The sequence below is a fragment of the Gopherus evgoodei genome, chromosome 4, assembly GCF_007399415.2.
Source record: "Gopherus evgoodei ecotype Sinaloan lineage chromosome 4, rGopEvg1_v1.p, whole genome shotgun sequence".
Lineage (NCBI taxonomy): Eukaryota > Metazoa > Chordata > Testudines > Testudinidae > Gopherus > Gopherus evgoodei.
In genome coordinates, this window is record NC_044325.1 from 65,174,626 (window position 1) to 65,201,158 (window position 26,533).

General features: G+C 44.7%; 1 protein-coding gene across 1 annotated transcript in view; it reads left to right on the plus strand.

The window, feature by feature from the left end:
* The first annotated feature begins 1,360 nt into the window (after nt 1-1,360).
* Nucleotides 1,361-26,533, plus strand: part of LOC115650111 (transmembrane protein 151B-like) — a 34,513-nt gene continuing 9,340 nt past the window's right edge. Inside the window, exon 1 of the mRNA XM_030559531.1 lies at nt 1,361-2,320. Coding sequence (XP_030415391.1) covers nt 2,228-2,320 — 93 coding nt within the window. The 5' untranslated portion in view covers nt 1,361-2,227. The remainder of the gene's footprint in view (nt 2,321-26,533) is intronic.

A 26,533-nucleotide genomic window follows, 5' to 3' on the forward strand; every position in this document is an offset into this window, starting at 1 on the left:
GATAGAATTATATATTTACTTTAATTTTGCAGTTAAAATTTAATGCAGTAATCATTAAAAAAATTAATGTTAATAAATACATAGTTTTGATGAAACAAAGTAGTTGTACTTACATGCCTATGCTTAATTTGTGTTTCTGATGCTCTACCTTCTAAAAAAATCTGGCATGTCTTGCACCTCCAGAAAGGGCATCTCGCACCCCCAGGGGGTGCATGCACCCCAGGTTAAGAACCACTGATCTAGATAATACTTAGTCCTGCCTTGAGTGCAGCAGACTGGACTAGATGACCTCTCAAGGTCCTTTCCGGTACTATGATTCTATGATCTTGAAACAAACCTCCATAGACAGGTCTCCAGTTAGCTGGAGCAGTTCTGTGCCTCACACTTGCCCTTGTAGCAGACTCTTGTTAGATATGCAAGGAGTGTGCAGCTAGTGTTTGACCCACACTGAATGAACAAGTACCCTTAACCCATTTAGTTCATTCAGATCAACTCTCCTAGGAAATCCCAGCACTACTCACTGCTTTCGGTTGTGCAAGTGAACTCACCCACCAAGCATCCCTCTCTGCTCCAGAACCCTCCTGGCCCTGGCCTACCACCTGATGGACCCCAGCTTCTTTAAACTGGACTGGAGTTTATCAGAAAGGGAGCCAGCTTTAAAAAAGTAACATTATATGGCAGGCCTGGGTGTGGGGATACTAAAGCCAATAGAGACTCACTTACCCCCCAGGGCACAAAGGGAGAAAGGGATCCCAGGAGATGAGTCTCACAGGCGTGGAGCATAATGAAACATACTGCAAACATACAGGGATGAAGCTTGACCTCCCTGGTCAGACTGAGGGAAGTACTGTACGGAATGAACGCCCTGAGCTGCAGGAAGAAATATGGACGGGGCAGCCAGTTTGCAGGAGGCTGCAGTTGTATGGAGGGGAATGGGGGACTGGGGATCTCTTGGAAACTAATGCGAACAAGAGAGGCTAAGGAAGCAGTGAGGTGTGTGGTGGGGGAAGGGAGGAGGCAGAAGCGAGCCTAGGGGCCTTTCCTTGCAGGCTCGCAAGTCAGGTGAGAGGAGGCAAAGGTGATGGGCCCGGGAGTGTGGTGCAGCTGAATGAAAGCGCTCGTGCTGCAGAACAATCAAGGCCACCGCCGTGGGGAGAAGGCGGAGAACAAGCCCAGGGCTGGGTTGGTTATTGCAGGGGGCGCAGGTATGTGATCCCAGAGTTATGCATGGGATCTGTCGTGGGGCGTGTTAATACCGCTCCAAATAGCAAAGCCCTAGCGCAGCGCTGAGAGCCCCGCGCCTCGGGGCAAGAGGGAACAACAACTCACCAAAACTGGCTGGAGCTCTTCTGTGCTCGGACCAAGGCGGCCCAGGATATTCCCGGGTCACTCGCGGCTGGCTGGCTCCGTGCACAGAGAGGCGCTAGCAGGACACTGGGATTTCTGGGCGCGGGGAAGATTCCCGCGCACTGTACTCCCGGCAAACAGGAGCTGTGGTTTGTTTATCCAGGTGGCGACACATGCAGAAGGTTGTTTTTAAAACCAGGGCGGCTGCCCAAGCGCGACACGCCTGCTGCTGGCCAGCCACCGGCCCGAGGAGGAACGTGACGGCCCGTCTCAGGGAAGCCAAGGGTGGGCTTTGGAAAGGACGCTCCGAAGTTGGCAGGGACTAGCTCCACTGCAGACTCCGGGGCTGCACACGCTGAGGCGATGCACGGACGGGGAGCGCAGGCGGGGAGGCTGCACCCCCCGAAGGGAAAGGAGACCCTGGCTGCCTGCAAAGCAACCTCCCCAGCTCCGAGAGCTGCCTGCGTTGTCCTGGCTTTTGATCCCTCGGGTTAACGATCCGCGGCTGTACTGGATTGCCAGGCGGACTTCTCACGCCGGCTGGTGGGAGGCACTTCCCTAAATGCGGCTTCTGGCGTTGGCTGATAAAGTGACCATACTTGCAACGCCAAGGGACTGCGAGTGACTTACACACACACACACTCTCCCCCACCCCTCTTCATTCGGATTGTGGCGGCTGGTGCGTGTGTGGGGACTCGGCTCTGAATCGTGTGGATCCTGCAGGAGCAGGACTCTGCTTTGGCAATGGGGAGAAACCTGCCGTCCCAGGGCTTTCTTACTGGTAAAATCCGACTGTCCTGATGGGAGGAGGAACTTGGAAACCCTGCGGCGCCCGGGTTTATTTGAGGTGAGGGGGGCTGGGAGACAGGAATGGCAAAGAATGTCTTCGGAGGTGGAAACAGAACCAGCTGCCGAAACAACTTCGAGCAGCCCAGGGGGAAGAAGAGCAGCACCTGCAGATGTTCGAGAGGAGGTGAGCAACCCAGGGCATATCTGTGCCGGGGGGTGGGGTGGGGGTATCATCGGGGTACCTGTATGCAGTGTGTGGATATATATGCATGTATGTGACAGCCCCAGCTGGGCGGATGGAGACACACGTATGCATTGTATGCAAACTCAAGAGAAAAGTGATCAGTAATTGGTCTTGGTTCCTGAACTCGGCCGGAAAACCCGGACTGCGGGCAGGGCTCGATCACTTGCGGGGTTTGGTGTTTCTTCGCCCGACTTGGATTAAACAAATGAAACGGCAGGCGGCAATAGGGGGGGATTTCAGTGCAAGAAAAACAGGAGCGAACGGAAAGAGCTGTCACCGCTTAAGTCTAGCCAGCTAGGCGGGCATTTGGGGACCTGTATGTGGTTTGTAATGCAAAGGAGAGAAAAATAAGTGATTGTAATGCAGCCTCGCTGGGCTTCTTGCAGCCCCTTTACTGAGGCACTAACCAGTCAGCCGGTATCAGTGGACAAGCCGGTGCAGTGAGATTTAATCCCACCCTACACAGTAGAGAATATCCTCCCATGCCCCCAGCAGGCTCCGGGAGCTCTCCACAGTGCTGGGGTTCTCCCCATGACAGCATCGGATTTACCCTCCACCACACCCTGCAGGACGAGAGAACTGAGTAAGGGGCAGTGCTTTCATCACCCGCACCCCAAAAGACAAGGCAGGATCACCCAGTGCTCCTTTGCAGACCCAAGCACCAGGTCCGGAGAAGGGACTGGAGTCTCGCCCTGCTTCTCCTGTAAGCGAGTCACAAGAATAGCTCTACGGTTGTCTGGCTGACATTACAGTTTCTTGTTCCCCCCCCTAACCATTGGCTGCTGCAGATTTATAGACTTTCCTGAACAAATCACTGTCTCCAGATAGAATCATGAAACTGTCTCCAGACGTTTCAGTCTCTCTTGCTGTGATCTCTCTGAAACATGGATACCCCGCAGAACAAGCACTGGTTAACTTTAATGCCAGCTGACCCTAACCACTAACATTTGCATTTTTAATTGGCCTCTACACAATTACAATACATGGCACCTTTAGGCAAGTACTAAAAATATGAGTGTTCTAAAAAATTCCTAAAGATCAAACAATATCAAAACCCATACTCATACTACACTTTCACATGATTATTGTTATAACATTGCAGTGATGCAATGTAATGTACTGGGTATGTGGAATGCAAACCAGAAAGTTTCAAATAGAAACATTTAAGCTTTGTGTTTAAATATCTAGTAATATAATATAGAACCAAATCCTGAAGTTCTTCTTATGGCAAAACTCACCGAGTTCAATGGGAATTTTGCCTAAGTAAGGATTTCAGGATTTGGCCTACAAAAACATACTTTTCCCTCACACCTTTTTCAATTTCCAAGCAAGAAACTAATTGGCTGAGGCCTCAAGTGACTTAAAATAGCTTTGTACTATTGCCCTCCAGGATGATCACCTCTAATCAACTTGTGTTGTCTATTTGAAGGTTGACATAAAACATATTGACCCATAACCCATTGGCTGAGACAGTCACATGACTCAATGATTGTAAATATAAGCACCAGAGCATCATCCTATGTTAGAATACATTTAAGCTTTTTGTCACATTTAGTGCAGCATTTGGTGTATACTTCTTTGCTCTTCTGCAGTTTCATAGGCTTGTCATCCCCATTATGGGGCCTGAATTATAGGAGAGAGAGGAAGTTTTAAAGTAGCCTGAAGTTAACAACAAATTTAAGTGCTACCTTCTCCCCAAAGGAAATGAATATGAGGGGCATGCACTATCAATCAAGGAACCTCTCCACTTTTATTCAGGATAGCTGGGGCTCTGTCCCTGATTCAAAGGGCTACATGATCTTGTAAGTTTAAATAGAGCAGCCTCAGCAAACCCTACATTTAGAGTAAACCATCACCAACAAAAACCCAAACATTTCTAAAGAGTATAAAACTGACCTTTCAGCTTAGGTTGAAAAAATTACTACAGGACAATAATGTCATCAGTCAGTGACTTCAAGTATTTTATCCCCATAATGAGTCACTTTTAAACTTGTGAGGCATAGTTCACAACTGTAAACTTCAAGTATTATCATTCTACAATTGCTGATATCACTAGAACTCCCCAATGTAATTACAGCCTAAAAGGACGTCAATAACTGGGAAGAGCTGGGAAGGAATTCTTGATTTAGCCAGTCTGTGCTCCTGAACCACAGAGGGTTTTCACTGTATTAATCCCACCACAAAAATGTCTAGACTCTTAGTGGACATTTCTGAAGATGAGAGTACTTGATCTCCACACTTATATCATGCTTAAATGATCCCCATTCTTAAATTTTTCCTCTGGTCCAATACAAACCTTCTGTGTTTAAGTTTACACTAACTCCTTGTCTCATTATTTTAGCCTTATGTAATGAGTCCTTTCCTCCCTCTTCTGCCTGCACAGTTTGTGTGTAATGTTCTTAGGTCCCCCACAGCCTCTTAAGTGTCTGGTATAACATGGGTGCTTATCTATTATTTACACAATTTGTGTGTTCCGGTTTCTTTATAAATCATGGAAGAAAATCTTACAGTGACTAGAAAAGCTTTTAATTGAAAAGACAAAACAAAACTGAAAGTTCCCAAGCTAGCAATAGATGTTTGAAACAGCTGAGTCTAAACAAATACCATTTAAAACAGACCCTTTGAAGAATAATGTGTTCTCAGTCACTGTGACCCTGATCCTGCATTATTTAAGTCAGTGGATCTTCACTATTGACTTCAATGAGTGTAGAAACAAGCCCTAGGACTTAAGACCAATATTCTGTGGTTTACCTGCATGGTATTGACAATTAAAGCAAGACCTAGAATTGGCCTCTGCATTGTTTAGTAATGCCATCAGCTGTTGCAAAAGAAACACAGACTCATTAACAAGGTTTTGGTAAGGAAGGAAAGGAGAAAAGATTTTCCAGGTATTTCAGAAAGCGTTTCTATATTTACATGGATTCTCCAGAAATATTTTCCTTCTCATTTTCTTTCTTTCTTGACTGCCTTTCCTGCTCTAACCCACCCTCCTCCATTGTTATGTTTTAACTGCTGGCTGGCCAGGTTTCCCAGATTGAAAATTACTGTGAGATCCAGACACATACCTGGTGCAAATCAATGTATTTCCATTGATTTCAATGTCACAATGCCAATTTACCCCAGCTCAGGATTTGGCCTTAAATATCGTAATTTTAAAAGCTCAATTGGAAGTTTTATTTTAGCCAATTAAACTTCATGAATAAAAAGTCATTTATAACCTTCCATAGCTAAATAATTGCCAAGGAATCAGGATACCAGCAGGTAAGTGGCATTTTGAAATATTTGTCTCATCCATTCCTGCAGATTTAAATAGTGCTTGTCCATTGCTGCTTTTAACTTGTCCTTTGTATTAAAAAACTTTAATTGAGTGTGATACAGTGTAATCAGTTAAGCTCTCCAGGTGACAGAGAAAACTACAAGAAGCCATGGGCAGACATTACTGAAATCTGCAGACTTGAGGCTGTGTGACATGATCATAACATTACAGATAAGAGACCGCTTAAGTCATCTCATCCATCTCCTGGAGCCAGTGCAGGCACATGGAGAGCTTATTTCTTATAACATCAAAGAGTGCCATTTATGGTCATGACAGCACCAATTAGTATTGCTACCTTTAAAAATACGGTATTGCAACTTTTTAAAATATTGTTTATGTGTGAGCTTCTGTCTCTCTCTAGAGCAGCCAGCATGTTGTGTGACTCTTTTCTCTCTCACACATAAAAGGCCACACAACACAATGCATTTTCCATTTTGGGGTTTATTTTAATCACAGCATCCTGATTTTTCACCATACCCCCCTCTCTGACATAACTCTAGGCATCTCAAATGCACTTATAATATTCATTTGCCCACTCTCTCCTTGTCATATGATCGTCCCTTGTGTATCCTAATTTATGCCATTTAATAAATTTTAGGTTGAATGCCCTAAATTTTCAGTCACGTATAGTGTTAATGTTAACAATCCCATTTCACAGCCTTGGAAATGCTAAGAATTGGATCAACTCCCTTTACCTTTCTTTTAGACTTAGATTTAGACCCAATATTCTCATGTTCTAAATTGTACCCTGTTTATGGACTGAATCATAATCAAGGGAAGGTGACAAGAGGCCCAAGAAATTCATGGCATTTTCATCAAATCTTTCCTTTCAGAAAAAGGTTTATGGACCCTGTAAACAGGGAGTATAGCCCCCCAACGCTGTAGATCTTCAGAATATGCAGGGATGGGAACCCCCTTAGTCCCACAGAGGGACATTTCCTCCAGGCTCCCCTCTTGTCCTCCTCCTTCTAAACTTAAAGGAAGGAGCTGTGCTACATTCTCTCCTTTCTCTGCTCAGTAGAAACAATGGTGAGGGAGGGGGGAAGATTCGTGCTGCTCCCAATCAGGTATCACGAGGGTCAGTAGGTGACAATCTTGCAGAGAGCAGTTGGTATCTTTCTCATCTTTGCCTCCTCCAAAATTCCAAAAAGCACCATCCCCACAGAGTTCTGGCAGAGGAGCTTTTGGGGGTTCCCACATCAGGGGCAGGAGGTGATGATGCCAGAGAAGCACCATTCCCTCCCTGGCCCCTTCTGAATCCCACTGGCAAGATCTATCAAAGTAACATCCAAGATACTAGCAGGGGCCTCACCAGAGCGTCATACAGCAACAGCATTGCCCTTTGTTTCATATTCTGTCCCTTTGGTAATGTGTCCTAGTAACTAGTTCATTTTTGTTTTATTTATATAAACACAGCTGCTACAGACTAGGCTGGTATTTCCACCTCTCCAATTCCCTTATCTGATTGCTTTGCCAGAAGACCGTCCCATGTTAGCACATAATCCTTATACTGCTGCTTTGATCACTGTCATAACTAGAAAGGGAAGGGTAACAACCCTCCTGTAGGCAATACTATAAAATCCCTCCTGGCCAGAGGCACCAAAATCCTTTTACCTATAAAGAGTTAAGAAGCTCAGGTAACTTGGCTGACACCAGATCCAAAGGACCAATAAGGGGACAAGATACTTTCAAATCTGGTGGGGACGGGAGGGAAGGCTTTTGTTTGTATGTTCTTTGGATTTGAGTGTGTTCGCTCTTGGGACTAAGAGGGATCGGACATCAATCCATATTCTCCAAATCTTTTTGCACAACTCTCTCATATTTCAAACTTGTAAGTAACAATCAGGCAAGGCATGTTAGTTTTATCTTTGTTTTCTCAACTTGTAAATGTTTCGTTTGCTAGAGGGTTTACCTCTGTTTGCTGTAACTTTGAACCTAAGGCAAGAGGGGGTTGCTCTGGGCTCTTTGAATCTGATTATCCTGTAAAGTTATTTTGCATCCTGATTTTATAGAGATGAAGTTTACATTTTCTTTTAATAAAATTCTTCTTTTAAGAACCTGATTAATTTTTCAGTGTTTTAAGATCCAAGAGTTTGGATCTGTGTTCACCAGGACTAATTGGTGAGGGGATTATCAAGCCTTCCCAAGGAAAGGGGTGTAGGGGTTTGGGGGGACATTTCTCAAGCCTACCTAGGAAAAGGAGTGTAAGGGCTTGCGGGGATATTTTGGGGGAAGAGAAACTCCAAGTGGTCCTTTCCCTGTTTCTTGTTAAAACTCTTGGTGGTGGCAGAGTACCAGGTTTTAACCTAAGCTGGTAGAAACACGCTTAGGGAGCTTTCATGCGGGTCCCCACATCTGTACCCTAGAGTTCAGAGTAGGGAAGGAACCTTGTCAATCATATACTAATTCTACATTTTCCGACACTGAAGTGTATTTGCCACCTGCTGGCCCAATCACCTCACTCATTCAAATACTTTTGAATCAGGACGTAGAGGAAAGATCCCTTCCCCTCCCCACCTCTATTCCCCAAGCAAACATAATGCAAGGAATAAACTTGCTTTATTGATACGGATAACCTCACTGTAAATGCAGTTCAAAGTGCCAACAATAGCAGCAACGCAGGAAAATGGAACACCCTTCTTTACAGTTCTTGTAGTTCAAGGGAATATTTGCACTGCATATCCTGTCAACGGCTAGTCCTAGCTTTGCCATTGTGTCTTTTCACATCCTCACTCAGAGATTCTGGGTTTTTTTTTAACTTTTCTTATGTCCTGTATTTTTGTCCTGCTTTGTTTTGTAATCATGTGTCTGTGCTCTAGGTTCTGGGGTTGGCTCTGGACTCTGTCCTCCTCACCAAAAGTTTATGACAGTGAAACTGCACAAGAAACTGCACTTGCCTGTGTCTGAACTTCAAATGGCAGCTATAACTCCAGCAACATGTGCATTTTAACAGTAGTGTCCTGCCATAGGACTCTAGCAATGTGGGCTTCCTCCTAGCAGTGTGTTTTTTAATACCTATGAAATTCCATCAGTTTGGATTTCCTTTCAGTAATGCTCTGCTGTTCATACCACTCAGAAGAAAAAAACATGAGAAACCATCTGATGGAACTACATGATCAAAATTGCACTAGCCCCTGAAAACCTCATTAATGTATAAACAACCTTCATTGCTTCACCTGTCTGGTTTATTTAGGACAATGCAACATCAATACAACCCTTGTGGAAGGCCTGGTTTTCTCTCTCATGAGTGATCTTAGACTATAGGAGAAATGGAATCACAATAAACAAAAGTGAAGACAATATTATGCCCTGCTAACCCCTCTTCTCCCATCACTTCAGATGGAGAAAGCACTCCATGCTTGAAACCCCAAGAATGCTACTTGTTTTTCTCTTTACTTGCCCCTGCTTCATCAGGGGCCACATACTGTGGCTAACCTCTCTCTGGCAGAGAACAGTTGGACCAGTCTCCCTCTGATGCTCACAAAGGCTGCTTCTCAAGCCAGTGGAAGTTTTTGCTAGAAAGTAGTGTAAGGTACATCTTTTCCCTGGGAGCAGAGCATGCTGCCTTTGCTGGGATCCCAGCCTTTGCTTACCTCAGTGCAAGGGACCCACCTTGGGTCCCCTGAATAAGAGTGTATCAATCATTTCCTTACTTTAATCCTTCCAGCCAGTACAATTTGAGATTCTGTATCTGTGCCTGATATTGCTTTTCTTGCCATCTCCTTCTGCCTCTTTGCAAAAGATGGTAGCTACGTTTTTTTATCTCATCAGGAGATGTTGCAAAAAATGGAGGCAAAAAGACTGAGAAGCTCTGAAGTAGCACCTAGTGAGTAGCACGAGTCTTTAGGTGAGTTTCTAGTATATTGTAGCACATTAACACTGGCAAATGTTAGACGACAATTGAAACAATAACCATTGAAAGGTTTGTTGAGTCATTATGACAATACGGTTGCAGTGCCATAATTAAGATTGTGTTCACTTAAATAAGGAATTCAAGCACTTTGCTTTTGATGAACAAGCCAGTGCATCTTCCCCAAATTTTATGTACATAATCTCTGAGGAAAACTTGAAGTTTCTGAGGAGTTTCAAGAAAATCAGTTAATTAGTTTCCAAAGTCTAATAAATGAAAAATTGGCCCACAAAACAGTGTGCTGAGTCTTGTGGTTTTTCAGGCCCTTTGAGCTTAAAAATTACAACCTGTAAAAAAACAACAAGGAGTCCTTGTGGCACCTTAGAGACTAACACATTTATTTGGGCATAAGCTTTCGTGGGCTAAAACCCACTTCATCAGATGCAAGGGGTGAAAAATACAGAGGCAGGTATAAATACACAGCACATGAAAAGATGGAAAGATACATATGCTGTATATTTATACCTGCCTCTGTATTTTTCACTCCATGCATCTGATGAAGTGGGTTTTAGCCCACCAAAGCTTATGCCCAAATAAATGTGTTAGTCTCTAAGGTGCCACAAGGACTCCTTGTTGTTTTGCTGATACAGACTAACACAACTACCACTCTGAAACCTGCCAATCTGTAGAAAGTAAATTTAAAAATAATGTACATAGAGTTCAGTGAGGTCGCTGGGTTATATAATTATTTTATTAATTTAAAAAGAAAAATGTGGTTTTATATTAAAACTGTTCGTTTACATGGCCATGAGCCGAGTGAGCCCGTAGTTTATGATGACCTGGACCTTCTATCAAGCAGTAGCTGTTGGTTCATCTTGTACCAGGAGCTCTGTCACAGTGGTCATCCAGTTCTGGAGTCACCAAATCGTCTGGGCAATATGTAACTGAGCAATGGCTACTTTCAATCTCAATATCCCTAGGAAATTAATACACACTTTTGTGCATCGATCAAGGTTGTTCTGTACATAACATACCTAACATAAAGCCACAAAAGCATGGAAATGAAAAGTGAAGGTACACAACAGTACACACCTTCTACTCCTCCTCCTCCACCCAGAGATACAACCCCCCCCCACCTTTGGAACAATCACTAAGCACCACAGACAACATACATCACAACCTTCACTCCACCCCAGTAGGGATCCCAGTCCTCCGTTCCCCAAACATGAGAGAGTCTGATGTTCCAGAAACATGCAAAACGTAGTAAGGCCTGAGCGCTGGCAGAAAGCTGGTGATAGGTTTGGGGAAGGGAGTGCTGGAAGGCTGGCATCCCTACTGGGGCAGAGTTAAGGTTGTGACATGTTGTCTGCGGTGTATGGTGGTGGTTCCGTTGGTGTGTGGATGTCTGGGAGGAGGAGTAGAGGGGGTGTACTATTAAGTGCCTTAACTTTTTATTTTTTTGCTTTTGTGATTTTTGGATTAGGTACGTTATGTACAGAGCAACTTAACTCACACACAACGTTGTGGTTCTGGGTACTAATATAATACCTGCTGGCTCATTACAGAGCACTATGTTAATCCCCAGTTCAACATCCAGCCCTCTGAGGGCTCCATAATCTACAATGCACAGGAAAGGGAAGTGACATCTGAGTTCAGAGAGGAGGGAGCAGAGGCTGAATGGGAACTAGAGCAGTGGGCTGGAAGCAGCCTGGGAACTGGGACTGAAGGGCTGAGAACCAAGCTGGGAAACAGCCAGTTGCAGGCAAAGGGACAAGTGGTATCTACAGCTGGTGGCCAGCCAGAAAGATCCTGCAGATTGGGGCAGCTATGTGGAGTGGCCTGAATGAGAACACAGGTGCTGAACAAGGGGACTGGACTCTGGCTGGATGCTGTGCAGGTCAGTGTGTGCTTATCTCCAGGAAAGGGGAGGGCTGGAGTGATTACTCCTGGCATGAGAAGCCCCACTTTGACACCACTGGACTGCATCTAGGGGCTGCATTAGGACCTGTGGAGTACCATCTCTTTTATGCTGTAACTTAAAGCAATGGTGCCTAGGTAATCTGCATCCTATTTCCAGCAGCTCTAGTAAAGAAATCCTCTGTTACCAAAGCCATCAGTGTTCTAGGGGTTAGAGCTGGAAAAGTCTAATGCTTGGAGCACCGACAGCACTTGCCCCTGACCATGTGGAACCCGCCACCAGCCACCTAGGAGCTGATGTATCCTCAACAAACTGGTGGAAGCACTGGGATCCCACCAATAGCTCAAAAGAGAGGAGAAGAAACCCTTCCAACTGGCAAGAGGTTGAATGGCTGGCCAGAAGCGCAAGTACCAGGTGCAGGAAGCAAACATCCAGAGGACTGTTCTTTGGATGAAATGAGACAGCAGGTTAACAGTAGGTGTGTCCTAGGAGGGGGAGAATGACACCCTACCTCCATGCTCAAGGTGTGCAATAGAGAGGACCCTGCTACCCTACTGGGATTTCAACACCAAAGAAAGATGGTTTATAACAGTCTGCTGGCCTCACCACAAAGTCCTGTGGCTTTGGGGGTGTGGGAAGGAATCCCATAGCTACCACAAATTTGTAACTGACCCCATTGCAGGATATGACTGCTCCCAAGCTGCCTGGCCTTCTCTTCATAGCCAGCTCCCAGGCTGCTGCTTTGCATTTTCAGGGTACCTTTAATATGGTGATTTTAAATAGCTTCACAAACATGAACTCTCAATGTCCCTTTGAGGCAGGTGGTGTGTTTTCTATTTTATGGATGGGTATATTCAGTCACAGCAAGATTAATTGAGGACACAATGAGTCAGTGGCAACAAAACCCAAGACTCCTGGCTCTGACACACTGGATAAAATTAAACTGCTAAGTGGATGTGCCTCAGCTGAAGTCCTCTAAGTGCTATGCTGACACAATCTTTGGCAAAACTTGTCTGTGTGACCTTCCTTTGGGAGGCAATATTTACCTTCAAGTCTCTTTTCTCCCAGAGAATTGTTGACTGCAGAGATTCTAGCTGGTATTAACAGGGGCACTGTTATAATTACCACATTGCCAGGGTCCTTGCTACATTTGACACGGTGTGGATGCAAGGAACTGTACTCCTTAAACCCCACTTCTCTGTGGCAGCATTGCTGATGCTGTAACAATGGCTGGACTCTACTGTGAGGATCACACACTGCTAGCACTGTGAGGAAGCTACCACAGCTGATGCCTGACCCTTGTAGACACTTCAGTGATAGAAGTTTCCTTACAGTAGCGTTAGCTGCCACAAACAGATTATTACTGTGAGGAAGCTGTTACATGTATTCACAAGGCAGGTGTGTGGGGAGTCTAACCAGAGAGTCATCACATAGGGTAAAAATTGAAAACTGTCTAGTTAAAAAGAGGAAATAACTGCAGAGGTGTGAATAAAAACTACGTGAAAACAGAACAATTATTCTTATATGGCCTGAGCCAAAGCTCACTGAAATGAATACACATACTAACATTGACTTCAGTGGGGTGTGGATCAGTCCCATGGACTACTTCTTTTGAAGATTTCACAGAGCTTTATATTCACAAATTAAGTCCTACAGGATCCCCATGATGTAGAAAGGGATTATTATGATGATGATTATTTTTTTATTCTAAGTGTCTAGGTAAATTGAGGCATAAGAAGTCAAATGACTGGTCTAAGGATAGTGAATTGATGCCTTGCAGTTGTAGTTTCTACACCCCTGTAAAACCCACAAGCCAATTTTGCTTCCTTTGAAAGCTATAGTGACAGTCTTACATTTCCTGTTTGTTTTTTCATGTCATCAATCAAATCTGTTTTAATGCAAAATCTATGTTCAAGACACAGTGCTATATGAATAATAAAACTTGTTCTGTCCTTATCAGAGATAATAGACAGTCCCATGGAATGAGAGTTCAGTCTGAGGAGCAGAATTTGGACTGAAAATGTAAGTGAGTGTCGTCATTATCAGCATCCACTTTGAATAAAAGAGTAGCTTTAACAGTTTTTCAGCACTGGATGATGAACTCATTCGGAATACAAAATTACTGGAAAAAGTCCTCCTCTACTAGAAATATACATGTTGAGTTGCTGCTGAGTCAGAATGCAGCAGCAGCAACATCGGCACACATTTTAAAAGGCGGTACTTTTCTGTGCAGTCATGTTTTGTGACCATGTATAAAGTTGCCACAGATGTGGGCCTTTTATAAAATTCTGAAAAATCACGGTCACCTTATTGATCAGGATCCTCTGCTTAGACAGCTACCTAATTTTTTGGCCCTCACCACTGTAGAATCTGAATGCCTTAAACTCAAAAATGGATTTTGGGCCAAATTATTTTCTTCATGGCATTGGTGTTGAAGTAGGGGGCATTCCCACCTGTTCTAAATATATTACATACACTGGCTAAGATCCAAATTTACTTCTCTCTTGGCTTTTCCTTTACTTCTAACTTGAAGAACAAACAAGCACCCCACAAGAACTTGCCCATTAACTTGACTGTTTTCAGGATTGGAGTCTCCTTCTGTCCCTGCCTCTGGTTCCCTCTTCTTCAGAGGGAGGCTCAAATGTTTTTATAAACTAGGTTAAAGTCAATAGAACCCATCTGCGATGGTGGCCAGTGTGAGTCAGAAGAACAGCTTTGTGCAATTATGGAAGGTCCTAGAGCCTGCCACTTGGACCAATCAGCAGAAGAGTTCTGCCTCTCTCTGCTGGGTACTATAACCTGCCCTCTTGTTTCAGGCTATTACTGAGGAGAGAATTTGCCCCCCTCCATTTTTCATGGCCTTCTTTCTCTAAACATTCAGACTGATAACTTGATTTAATGAGAGGAAAACAGAAGCTGCAGACATTTAAAACCAAAAGAGATTCAGGAGCACAAGAAGCAGATGGGAGTGATAAGGATTAAATCTTCTGCAGAAATAAATACCTCTAGGTTTGTGACACTACAAAGGCACGGAATGTGTGAAGACTTTTTTTTTTTTTAGATCAAAGGAAAGAACATTTCTGAGCAGCATTTGACACCACAGCTTTTAAAAGGAGAGTTATTGAACAAAGATTTCACTTTGATTGGAATTTCATCCCAGAAGAGCAAACAGTGCATTTTTAACATATACCCAATAATAAACATGTGCTGTGTGGAAATTGTCCTGGATGCTATATGACTCTTTCCATTAAATTCTCCCCTTATATTTTCCTCTCTATACATTTTGGCAGCTATGCTTTCAGCATGTCCTGTTGGCTGAAGGCCATGACATATGGGTCCACACCTTGAAATTCAGGAGTGGTCAGCTTCCTAATTCAGGGTTGTTGGGAGCTAGACTTTTGGTTCAGGACCTTTTCTAGTTATATGAATGTCAAAGTAGACCGGATATAGGGGTTCAGCCGGAACTAGATTGAAAAAGGAGCATGTGCACTGATTTTGAATGGTTCACTGTCAGTTAACTTTCTTCTCTAGACATCCCCACCTCCACAGCATTAGACCCAGTTATGCCAACTCCCAAATGGTCAGAAGAAAAGTGGATTGTAATGCAATTCTCACTGGCAGCTTCACAGGGAGTTTTCTGTCTCTCTTTTCCAAAGCCCAACTGAAGCAAGCTGAGAATATTTCTCTTAAGGGTGGGACACTTTGGAATACTGCAGCACCTTGCTGCATGTACGGTGCCACTGTGCTGGACAATATCATTTTATTAACACCCCGGTCATCCAACAGGTAGCCTTGTGCAACATTTCTCTTCTCAGCTAAAGCATTTCCACAGCCCTCTCTAGATCAAGGTGAAAAGACTCACAGAATTATAGCAAAAATCCGTCTCCACCCAGGCATGTCACGCACCATCCTGCTGTAGAGTGTAATGTTTGTTAATCCAGTGTCCTTTCCTCATCTCACTGCCCTCATCCTCTGGGCCACATTCATCCCAGATGTACACCCACTAAAGTCAGTAGAATTATACCTGGGATTAATTTAGCCCATCATATTTTTCTTTATTTGCTTGTTCCCTGTCTAGCTCTGTTTCCTCTTCTCTGATTTCCTTTGTTTGTGTCCTCAATCTTTTACTTATTTGCCCCTTATCCGATAAATAAAAAAAAAAGGCTCTCCCATGTAAACAGTAACATTGGATCACTGCCCACATGAGTAATCCTTAGCCTTGCTGAGTTGTTGAGTTGTCTTACCATTGAATGGCATCATAAAGGCACTGTGGAGTGATGTCCTGACTTTGCAAGAGGCTCAGAAGGGAATGTGGCCACACAATCAATCCATATTTCCGCAACGCTGTGATGCAAACATCACAGTGGAATGCAGAGGCATCCCAGCATGACTGATTGTTATGAGGCTCTCTGACTCCATTTGCCACAATCTCTCCCCACTGCTCATGTCTGCTAAAATGGAATTTGTAGGAAAGAGTTTCTTCTTTTCTCTTTCTTTCAAAGCTCTTATCCAGCAAATTCCACAGGAACCATATGTGGTACCTGGAAAGGCCACATGCAACATTATAGCTACCCATTGAGGATCACTGCAGTATATCATGCTTTAGTGGTGTAATCTTCATTGCCATCCAATTAATTCTTACCTGCGCCCCATCTCTGTGCTATATTCCAATCTCTTCCTGTGCAGGTTAGTTGCTCTCTCTCTCTACTGTCTGTCTTTGCTATTTCCCTGCCTTTGTTCCATTTACATTCTGCCCACGTCTGGGTTATCCTTTCTCCCTCCTCTCGCTCACTTCCCTCTCTCTCCTTTCTTCTCCATTTCCCTGTCATTTTTGTTATTTCCATTCAGGCCACGTCTGGGTTACCCTATGTTTTTTCCCTCAGTCTTTCATTTTAGACATGATAGCAGTTTGCTTCAGCAAAATTACAGCTCTTAAGGTCAGCCATCAAAGGCATGCATGGTTTTTAAAAGGGACAGAGGTCTATTTTAGAAACGCTTTTGTAGTGATTTTTTTTTTATTAAGTGTGAATTTTAATGCTTTTGGAAGTGGGGAATCAACAGAGGTGGCTTGGAGTCAGGTACAGCACAGTCAGCACTGGGCCCCAAACTATCCACAAAAGAAATGTAATGGATCATTGAATTTACCTGCAATACATTTTCTGGAAATAGACCCACTGCAAGAGTTTTCAAGATTTAATATGTGGAAAATTTGAACTGGTAGTAACAAGGCGGTTTTTAACTAGAGAGAGAAAAAGAAATAAACATAGGTCATCATTTCACGTTAGGGTAACATATTTAATGACCTATAATTCAAAAACAGTTTGATCAGTTTCCTTTGAATTTTGCAGAAAATGTCTTCCCAGCCTTCAGAGTAAGAATCTTAATTTCAAGTCAAATTTATTTTGCCAGCCAGAGTTACAACTGGACTAAATATAAGGCTTATAATGGAAGCTGCTTGCAACCTTAGCTATCCTCTCTCTATAAGCTGCACTTAGCTAGAAAAAGATATACAGAGAGGGATTGCTTCATGCATCACCAAAATGTAATTGTTTCTGGAGTAGAACACTGAGGACCGGCACTAGGGGTTTTAGTGCCCTAGGCGCACGGCAATTTCGCTGCCCCGCGCCCTGGTCCCGCGGCTCCAGTGGAGCTGCCGCAGTCGTGCCTGCGGAGGGTCTGCTGGTCTGTGGCTCCGGTGGAGCTGCCGCAGTGGTGCCTGTGGGAGGTCCACCGGAGCCGCGGGAGCAGCCGACCGTCCGCAGGCACGACTGCGGCAGCTCCGCGGACCAGCGGACCCTCTGCAGGCACGACTGTGGCAGCTTCACCGGAGCCGCCTGCCGCCCCCTCCGGCAAAATGCCACCCACCAATAATCCTAGTGCCCTAGGCGATTGCTTAGGCCGCCTAAATGGAAGCGCTGGCCCTGAGAACACTACTACTGTCTAACAGCATACAGCAACATTAAATAACAGTTTAGAACAGAAAGTAAATAATAAGTTATTCAATTAAACATAGGCTCCATCTTTATGAGTTACCAGGGGGTGCTCAACCCCCTGCTCCTCCCTAGGCTCTGCCCCCACTCCACCCCTTTCTCCCAGCCCCACCTCTTCCCACCCTCACCCTGCCTCTTCCTGCCCCTGCTCCACCCAGTTCCATCCCCTCCCCTGAGCACACGCTCCCTCCTCATACATCTAGAAACAATGAGTGAAGGTCATATCTACAGAGTGGGGAACTGTATCCTCGAAAGCGGTGATTCTGAAAAGGTCTGGTGTCCTTGTTTTAAGAATGATGTTGAGGTATTGGAGAGGGGGCCGAGGAGACCCACAAGAATGATTCAAGAGTTGGAGAAAATGCCTTACAGTGAGAGACTCAAAGAGCTCCATCTGGATTGCTTGTCAAATAGAAGATGGAAAAGGCATTTGATTACAGTGGATATGAAACTTCATGGAGAGACAATACTAAAGGGCTCTTTAATCTAGAGGAGAAGGGTGTAACCAGGGCCGGCTTTAGGATTTATGGTGCCCTAGGCGAGATTATTAAACTGGTGCCCCTGTGCCTGATCTGCTCTTAGCAACACAAACATAAGCTTATAGTATTGGAAAACTTTCCACATTCACATTATTAAAACCAGTTTAACTTAATTAAGCACACTGTAATGCTGATGGACTAGCACTAAAGAAGCAGCACTATAGAAAAAATTCTGATATGACAGAATGATGCAAATAATATATATTTTTTTAATTTATCAAAATTTTATTGGAAATTTATATGAAGAGGTATTGAAACCAAGATTTGTTTTTAATTAAAAGCAATCTTTCTGGCTTTTTTGGCTGCAAAATCAGTAATAATGTCATCGTATGACAAAGACAAATTCGTGTCTTGTTCGATCGCAAGAATAGCAAGACCAGTCAAGCGTTCCTGACTCATTGTAGAGCGGAGATAGTTTTTAATGAGCTTTAGTTTTGAGAAACTCGGTTCTCCTGATGCTTCTGTTACAGGAATTGTCAGTAGAATAGGAGTGGCACTGTACACGTTAGGATATATGTCAACAAGTTTGCGGGTATGAATAAACTGTACAATGTCCATCACCGATTTTGCATGTGGCAACATTGATGACAGTGTACTCAATTCTTCGTACAGTTCAAGTCCATTTAAATCAAAACTATCACCGTGCTTCAGGAGGCTCTCTAGATTCTTGCACTTTGTCATTAGTTGCTCTTGTTTTCCTATTTTGTTGAATTTAGTTATGTCATACAAAAATCCAAACTGTTCATGGTGTACTTGCAAGGTATTAAACCTTTCATCAACAACAGATACTGCTTTATCCATCACAACATTAAAAAATTCAACCTCAAATTTCTTTTCTGGATCGTCTATGGGCATGATCTGCTGTACAGATTCTTCACAAAGAAGTGTCCCTGGCCTTTTTAACTCATATTAACTATGTATTTACGTTATGAAAGTTGGAGAAAACATTGTGAAAACGTAAAACATTGGCTGCCCAACTTCTAGGCTGGCAAAAGTTATACTGACTCACAGGGAAAAAAAAAGCAGGAGAATCTTAGTACAACATATGGTCACTCTATACCAGGGGTCGGCAACCTTTCAGAAGTGGTGTGCCAAGTTCACTGTAATTTAAGGTTTCTCGTGCCAGTGATACATTTTAATGTTTGTAGAAGGTTTCTCTCTATGTTTATATTATATAAATAAACTATTGTTATTATCTGAGGTCTTGGCCACCGGTCCTGCTCAGGCCACTGCCAGCTGAGTAAATGAAACCCCAAACCGGCAGCGGGCTGGTGGCTGGAACCCTAGACAAGGATCCCAGGCCCTGCTCGGCCTGCTGCTGGTCTGGGGTTCTGACCACCAACTCCTGCCAGCCAGGATCCCGGCCGCCAACCCCCCCTCAGCCCGCTACCAGCCTGGGATTCTGCTCACCCAGGCTGGCAGGAGGCAGAGTGGGGCTGGCGGCTGAGCTCCTGACTGGCAAGGGGCCAGCAGCCAGAACCCCGGAGTAGCAGTAGGCTGAGTGCTGCTGGCACCCCAGACTGGCAGCAGACTGAGCCACTCAACCCCCCACCGGCCCTGCTCAGCCCGCCACCAGCCCACTCAGCCCGCTGCCGGCTGAGTGAATGGAACCCCAGGCTGACAGCAGGTTGAGTGGTTCAACTGGCCTGCTCAGCCCACTGCCAGCCTGAGATTCCTTGGGGGTCCCCAGGCCAGCAGCAGGTGCTGAGTGGGGCCGATGGCTGGTATCCCAGCTGGCAATAGGGCAGCAGCTGGAACCCCCGAGCAGTGATGGGCTGAGCCGCTCAGCCTGCTGCTGCATACCATCAAAAATCAGCTCACCTGCCACCTTTGACAGGTGTGCCGTAGGTTGCCAAACCCTGCTTTATACACTAGTAAGGAGATGAGCATATTACAGTTGTTGGCGGGCTCTTATCAGGAGTAATAGGCTATAGCAAAGTCAGTCAACATTTTTTGTTTCTCTGATGAAAACTGACCCACTCCCTGCCTCAAACCAAACCTGTCACTAATAATTGTCAACAACTTTTAATTTTCTGTTTTTGGCTAAGATATTGATTTTAAAAAAAACATTGAAATTGGATTCAGGATTGTTATTTGGTGCTTTGTCTTATATAGGCACCAATTACCCCCACCTAGAGTGACCAGACACAAAGTGTGTAAAATCAGGACAGGGATGGGTGGGGGTGGGGGGATAAAAGGAGCCTATATAAGAAAAAGACCCCAAAATTGGGACTGTCCCTATAAAATAGGGATATCTGCTCACCCTACTCCAATCCCTTATCCTGATTTTTCACACATCTGGCTAACCCCAGCCAAGCCCTGTGTGACATTCCAATTCTGGCTGCCTGCCGAGGAAGTGAGTTACTTTCACTTTCATTCCTCAGCAGGCAGGCAGCCAGCCTCTCCTCCCCCCACCTACCCCCAGCACCTCACCCAACCCAGCCCTGACGGAGGGGAGGGAGGAGAGAGAGATGGGTGCTCCTGGGGAGGAGGGAGAAAGGAGGGGGTGCTCCATGGGGCAGGGGGGAGAAGAATGGATGTTATGGGAGACAACAAAGGATACTGGTTCCAGAGCCACAGAGCCTGCCTCACCTGACCTCAGCCGGGGGGAAAGAGTCACACTCACAGGTGAGCTCCTTTCCCAACCCCCACCCCCTCCCCTTCCCAGAGACCCCAGCAGCCAATCCCATTCCTCAGACTGTGCTGCATTCGGCTCTCTCTAGGACCCAGCAGCCCTGCTTCTACACTGTCTGGGCTGCCTGCAGAGTGGTGCCCTCAGGGAGAGTGAGGCCCTATGCGGCTGCTTATTCTGCCTATGCCAAAGGACGGCCCTGGGTGTAACGAGAACTAATGGCTGGAAGATGAAGCCAGACACATTCCAGTTAGAAATTATGCACAATTGTTAACAGTGAGGGTGATTAACTGTTGGAACAAATTACGAAGAAGAGGTGGATTCACCATCACTTGATGTCTTTGAATCAAGGCTGGATGCCTTTTTGGAAGTTATGCTTTAGTCAAACACAATTGGGCTCAGTTTAGACATAACTGGATGAAATTTAATGGCCTGTGATATATAGGAGGTTAGTCTAGGTGATCTAATAATCCTTAAACTCTATGAATCTGCTTTTAGTTTTAATGGAGGCTGAAGCTCCCTGGTCCAGAATATCCCTACAAAACCAGAAATATTCATAAATATTTTAGATGCTTAAGAATATCCTTAAATATCCAAGAATAACTGACAATATCCTTGATTATTATTTAAATGATAAAAATCCTAGCTCATTGTTAGCTGGGACCTGTCATGTGGTCATTTGGTCAACATTTTCACATCAGCCAACATTTTCAGTTGTCTGCTAATTTTGGATGACGAACTTGACACACAGTGGACCTTGTTTACAAGGTGCTTCGTGCTCCTACCTCCAAAGTGAAGTTAATGGCAGCTGTGGATCCTCAGTACCTCTGAAAACCAGGCCCAAAATGTTTCCAGTTGAGCACCCAAAAAGTGAGGATCTCAAAATCAGTGGAAGCTTTTGAAAATATTATACTACATTTTTACTTTTTTCCTCAGAAGTCAATGATTCTGACCACTCAGCTAGCATATGAAAATAAGCGCATCCTTCTGGGCTATCGTACAGCTCCATTAAAACTTTTTACCTCTCATGAGACTATCAGGAAGCAGAAATACAAAGACACTTCCTGACTGGAATAAATATTTTTCCTGAACCTCTAACTTCCATCTCATCTTTGGACTGTATCTTTTAAAGAGACAACAGCTATACTTTTGGAATTCTTGGCCATGCTAGAGACATTTCTGCTGAAGACATTCAGAATGAGTGTAACAATGCACACCTTAACAGGCTCCTAACTACTTACTCTAGGACAACAGACATCACGAAAAGAATCCAGATGCCCTGGTACCCAGTTCCTTGCTCTAGCCAACAGAATACACTCCATCCCTGATAGGCAAGTGGAAGAATATGCCAGCTTGTATATTCAGACTCTGCTTTTCCTTCATCTGTCATTGGTATCTAGGAGTAAAAGCCAAAGTCTGACCCCAAGCTTGTTACAACACAAAATATTGTTTAAAAGGGGTGGAGCTGGGGGCAAGTACTAAGTTACTGCTGCAGAAGCAAAAGGACTAACATGTTGTAGCTGCAGTTCAGCAAGGAACATGAAGCACTGGGTGTGCCCGGTAAACCAAAACCATTCCATAGCTGCTCTTTATTTTTGGCACCTGTCACCCCACAGTCTTTGAAGGCAACTGCCCATCATGTCAGGGCTTTGATACTTTATGATTTAAAAATGAAACTGTACACAGGATTCTCTAGGTCTGTCCTGAAGCGGAAAATTAACATAATTGTAGATTCACACACCTGCCCCACCTCTGGTAATCTCTTCAAGTGCCAACCTAGAAACACCTGTTTGGTAAATGTACCAGAAGTTCCAGTTCTTAATCTGCAGATTGTGACTTTCCAGACTATTTTCTAATAACCACAGGAACAAATTAAATAACATCTATCCCATAAAGCAATGGTCCAATGTCTTCACACCAACAGATAGTAAACAAGCCATGACAGCATATGAAGCTCATAGATTGTAGTTTAATATATAATGAATTTGTATGAAAGAAGGGTGTGTTTCTTTATTAGATTTTGAGAGTGGGTGATATTTTATGACTAATTATTGTTGTTTTTATTCTTTATTATATCTGGCATCTTTCATACACACTGAGCCAAAATGCTCATATGCCAATAGAATTACAACATTAAATAAATGTAATACCAAAGGAAAGGAGAAATGAAAATGTATAGGCCTGGGCAAAAATATTTGGGATTTGAGATAAAATGAACAGCTGAGGAGATAGAAAGATAGAAGGTAGCTGCAGAGAGAATTGGGACAAAAAGATAGAATAAGACAGTGAACAAAAGGAGAGAAATAATGACAAGGTTCCCTGAGCAGTTCCATGGAGAGTTTTGAACACAAAGACCATTTTGAACTGGATTCTGAAGTGAATGAGGAGTCGGGGGAGCTGTTTGAGGATGGGAGTGATATAGTTGCACTTCTTTGTGCCTGTGAGGATGACGGGGAGGAGGGCAGCAGCATTCTGTACCTGCTGGTGTGTGGAGAGTGGGCCCTCAAGAACAGAATTGTAGACAATCAAGGGAAGAGATGGAGGCATGATTGGGGATTACAGCTGAACTGCTGTGGAAGCATTGGCATGTATGGGCAATGGGACAGAGACAGTGATAGACTGTAGGGATGGGTGAAATCAGCTTGCCAAACAGCATGAATATCTGCCATTTTTTGGTGATTCTGGTATTTCCAGTATCACTGGGAATATATTAGGCATTCATAGCCAGCCTTAAACAATCCAAGTCCACCCTTGCACTGCACTCAAGCCCAGCCTGGGAATTTGGAGAGGTGTTGGGACTACTGAGGAGGGCTGAGATTTTCAAAGCTGTGCAGGGGATTTAGCTACACGTTCATTACAACAGATGGCTGGAGCCCGTGCACTGCTTTGAAAGTCTCCTCCAGAATTCACATGTAACTACCCCATTTACACAAAAAGTGCCTGTGTGTGCAGGTGAGTGTGGATTTGAAGTTCCATCATGGCCTTCTGCTGGAAAAGGAAAGCCCAGCTGCTGCTTCAGTCCAAGCCTAGAGAGTGGTTTATAGACATTTACAGTCCCCTCATAAAGAAGAGGGCTAGAAACTTATTTTAAAATATAGAAAAGACATCTGAGATTCTTCATGAGGTTCCCACCATAGTTCCCACATATCGGGAGAGCCTAAGGCTGTGGGCTTTGCTGGGCCCAAAGGCTAGGCTGTGCAGAAATGCACAGCAGAGTAATAATGGGATTAGGGTTTAGAGATAGGTGCTAGACGGAGTTTCATAGGACTGTTCCACCAACTCAGGGTACATCTGCACTACAATGTAAGCCCAGGGTTAGTGGGACTTGAGTCAGCGGACTCTGAGTCTGAGAACTCAGGGCTTGAGCATACACAGTGATTGCCAAATTTAGGTTAAGAATTTTTAACCCAGGGCCAGACCTGAAGCTCTGGCATCCACACTGGAGCACATAGACATGAACCCAACCAATTGTATCTTAGGCTTCCTAGCGCCCTCCGAAAATGTTAGGCATTGGTGGGCAGCTCGGCAGTGTTTTCTGACCCACGGAAGATACCTGACAGAGATAATGGCAGAGCAGGAGAAGGAGTAGGACACAGACATAACAGACTTGAACTAGCTGATGCTGCTTATGACACTCGATATAGCCACTGATATCCCTTCCTTAGACCAGCATTTCTAGAGCAAGGCAACAAACACAATCGGGGCGGCTCCATGCACCAGCACAGCAAGCGTGTGCCTGGGGCGGCAAGCCATGGGGGGAGGCCTGCCGGTTGCCGTGAGGGCAGCAGTCAGGCAGCCTTTGGCGGCATGCCTGCAGGAGGTCCACCGGTCCCTCACTTTCGGCGGCAATTTGGCGGCGGCTATGCCGAAGGCGCGGGACTGAGAGATCATCCACAGAAATGCCGCCGAATCCACGTGACCCCATGCTTGGGGCAGCAAAAAACATAGAGCCGCCCCTGGGTAGGATCACATTGTCATGCAATCCTGGGATGACCAGCAGAACTTTCACACAAAAACCCCTGTATTTCTGGAGCTTTCTGAGCAGCTTGCCCTGACCTTACAGTGTAAAGATACATGCATGAGCCTGGCCATGACAATCCACAAGCAGCTTGCTATAATCTTCTGGAAGATGGCTACCCCAACCCGCTACAGGTCTGTAGCCAATCAGTTTGGTAATGGAAGGTCGACTGTGGGTAAGTGGCAGTGGAGGTTTCTGAGGCAATCAGGCATGTGGTTTACCACAAGATGGTAGATATAAAAGATATTCCTGAGGTAATTGCTGGCTTTCAGAGAATGAGGTTTCCAAACTGTGCCAGGGCTACTGATGGGACCCATGTGCCCATAGTTTGCCCTCATCATGGAGCACATGAGTACATAAACCACAAAGGGTACTACTCCACTGTTATGCAGGCCCTCATAGACCACAGAGGACGATTTGTGAACATCAGTATTGGCTGCACTGGAAAAGTTCATGATGCCAGGTTTTCTGCTGATTGAGAGAGTCTATATTCATGGACAGGCTGGGACATGATTTCTACCTCATGACATTATTGCATATGAAGTTCCATCCCCACTGTTATTCTGGGGGATGCTGTGTACCCCCTTTTGCCTTGGCTTATGAAATCATATTCTGATCTCAGATGCCCCGGCAAAAGAAGGTTTAATTACACTCTTACCAGGTGTAGAATGGTGGCTGAATGTGCACATGGCAGACTGAAATCCCGGGGATGGTATCTATAGACCTATTTGGATGCTAGTGTCATCAATGCTGTCCGCATTTCTGTGGCGTGCTGCGCTCTTCACGATCGTTGTGAAGCCAATGGTGAGCCATTTTCCCCTGAATGAACCTGTGACTGCAAGGCCCCCTGAACTGGTACACTCATAGGGTGACCAGATGTCCCGATTTTATAGGGACAGTGCCGATTTTTGGGTCTTTTTCTTATATAGGCTCCTATCAGTCCCCACCCTCTGTTCTGATTTTTCACATTTGCTGTCTGGTCACTCTATACACTCATCCAGAGAGTGCATCTACCACAGCTGGAGCTGGATGCACCCAGGCAACAGAAGTCAGAGAGGCTTTGTGCTCCCACATTATAGACTTCCATGGGCAGACTGAAGAGAGAGAATAGTACCTCTGTGTGCTTGTGCAACACTGATTTCCCTGCATTGTAGTTTTGAATGACGTGACTATTTATGTAATGGGGTGGGGTGGAGAAACCAGAATGGATTGATGTTAAGAGCTGATGTATGTATATAGCTGTGGTGAGACATGGGTTTTGCATACAACCTCCCACTTGTCCCTGCTCCTCTGTTTATCTTTATTATTTTAAAATATACATTACATGATGTATTGCAGTGATAGCAATACGTCTTCTTTATGAAATAAAAACCTTTATTTTTACACAGTTAGTGGAAAAGTACAATATTCAACCACTGCCTGGCAGGCCAGCTGCCATTAGCCCACCATAACACCAACAACACCAAAAGCTTTAAAAGTGTCCAAGAGCATAAACATGTGCATACAGTGAACCGGTGTACAAGACACCCCATATACACACTATTGTGTTTCCCCTGGTGCACCATTCTCCTTTCACTTTTGCCATGCACTTGGTGCCAAGGCATGGGTGTGGAGACATCCACGGGGGAGGGGTTCAACACTGAAGCATGCACAAGGCACATTTGCCCAGCCCAGCCACTGATAGGGCAAAACTGCATGGCCCACCCAGCCATGGAGTTGTCCAGGCTGTTCCCGGAATGCAGGATACCATGAAGGGGAGGCAAGCCAGTGGAGCCTTTACTTTTGCAGCCATTTGAGACAGCTGCTGCTCAAACAGTTCTCTCTGTTGTGCTCAGTTGTCCTCCTTTCACTGCCTTTTCTATTCCAAGAACTGTGAAGCAAATGCCTGCTCCT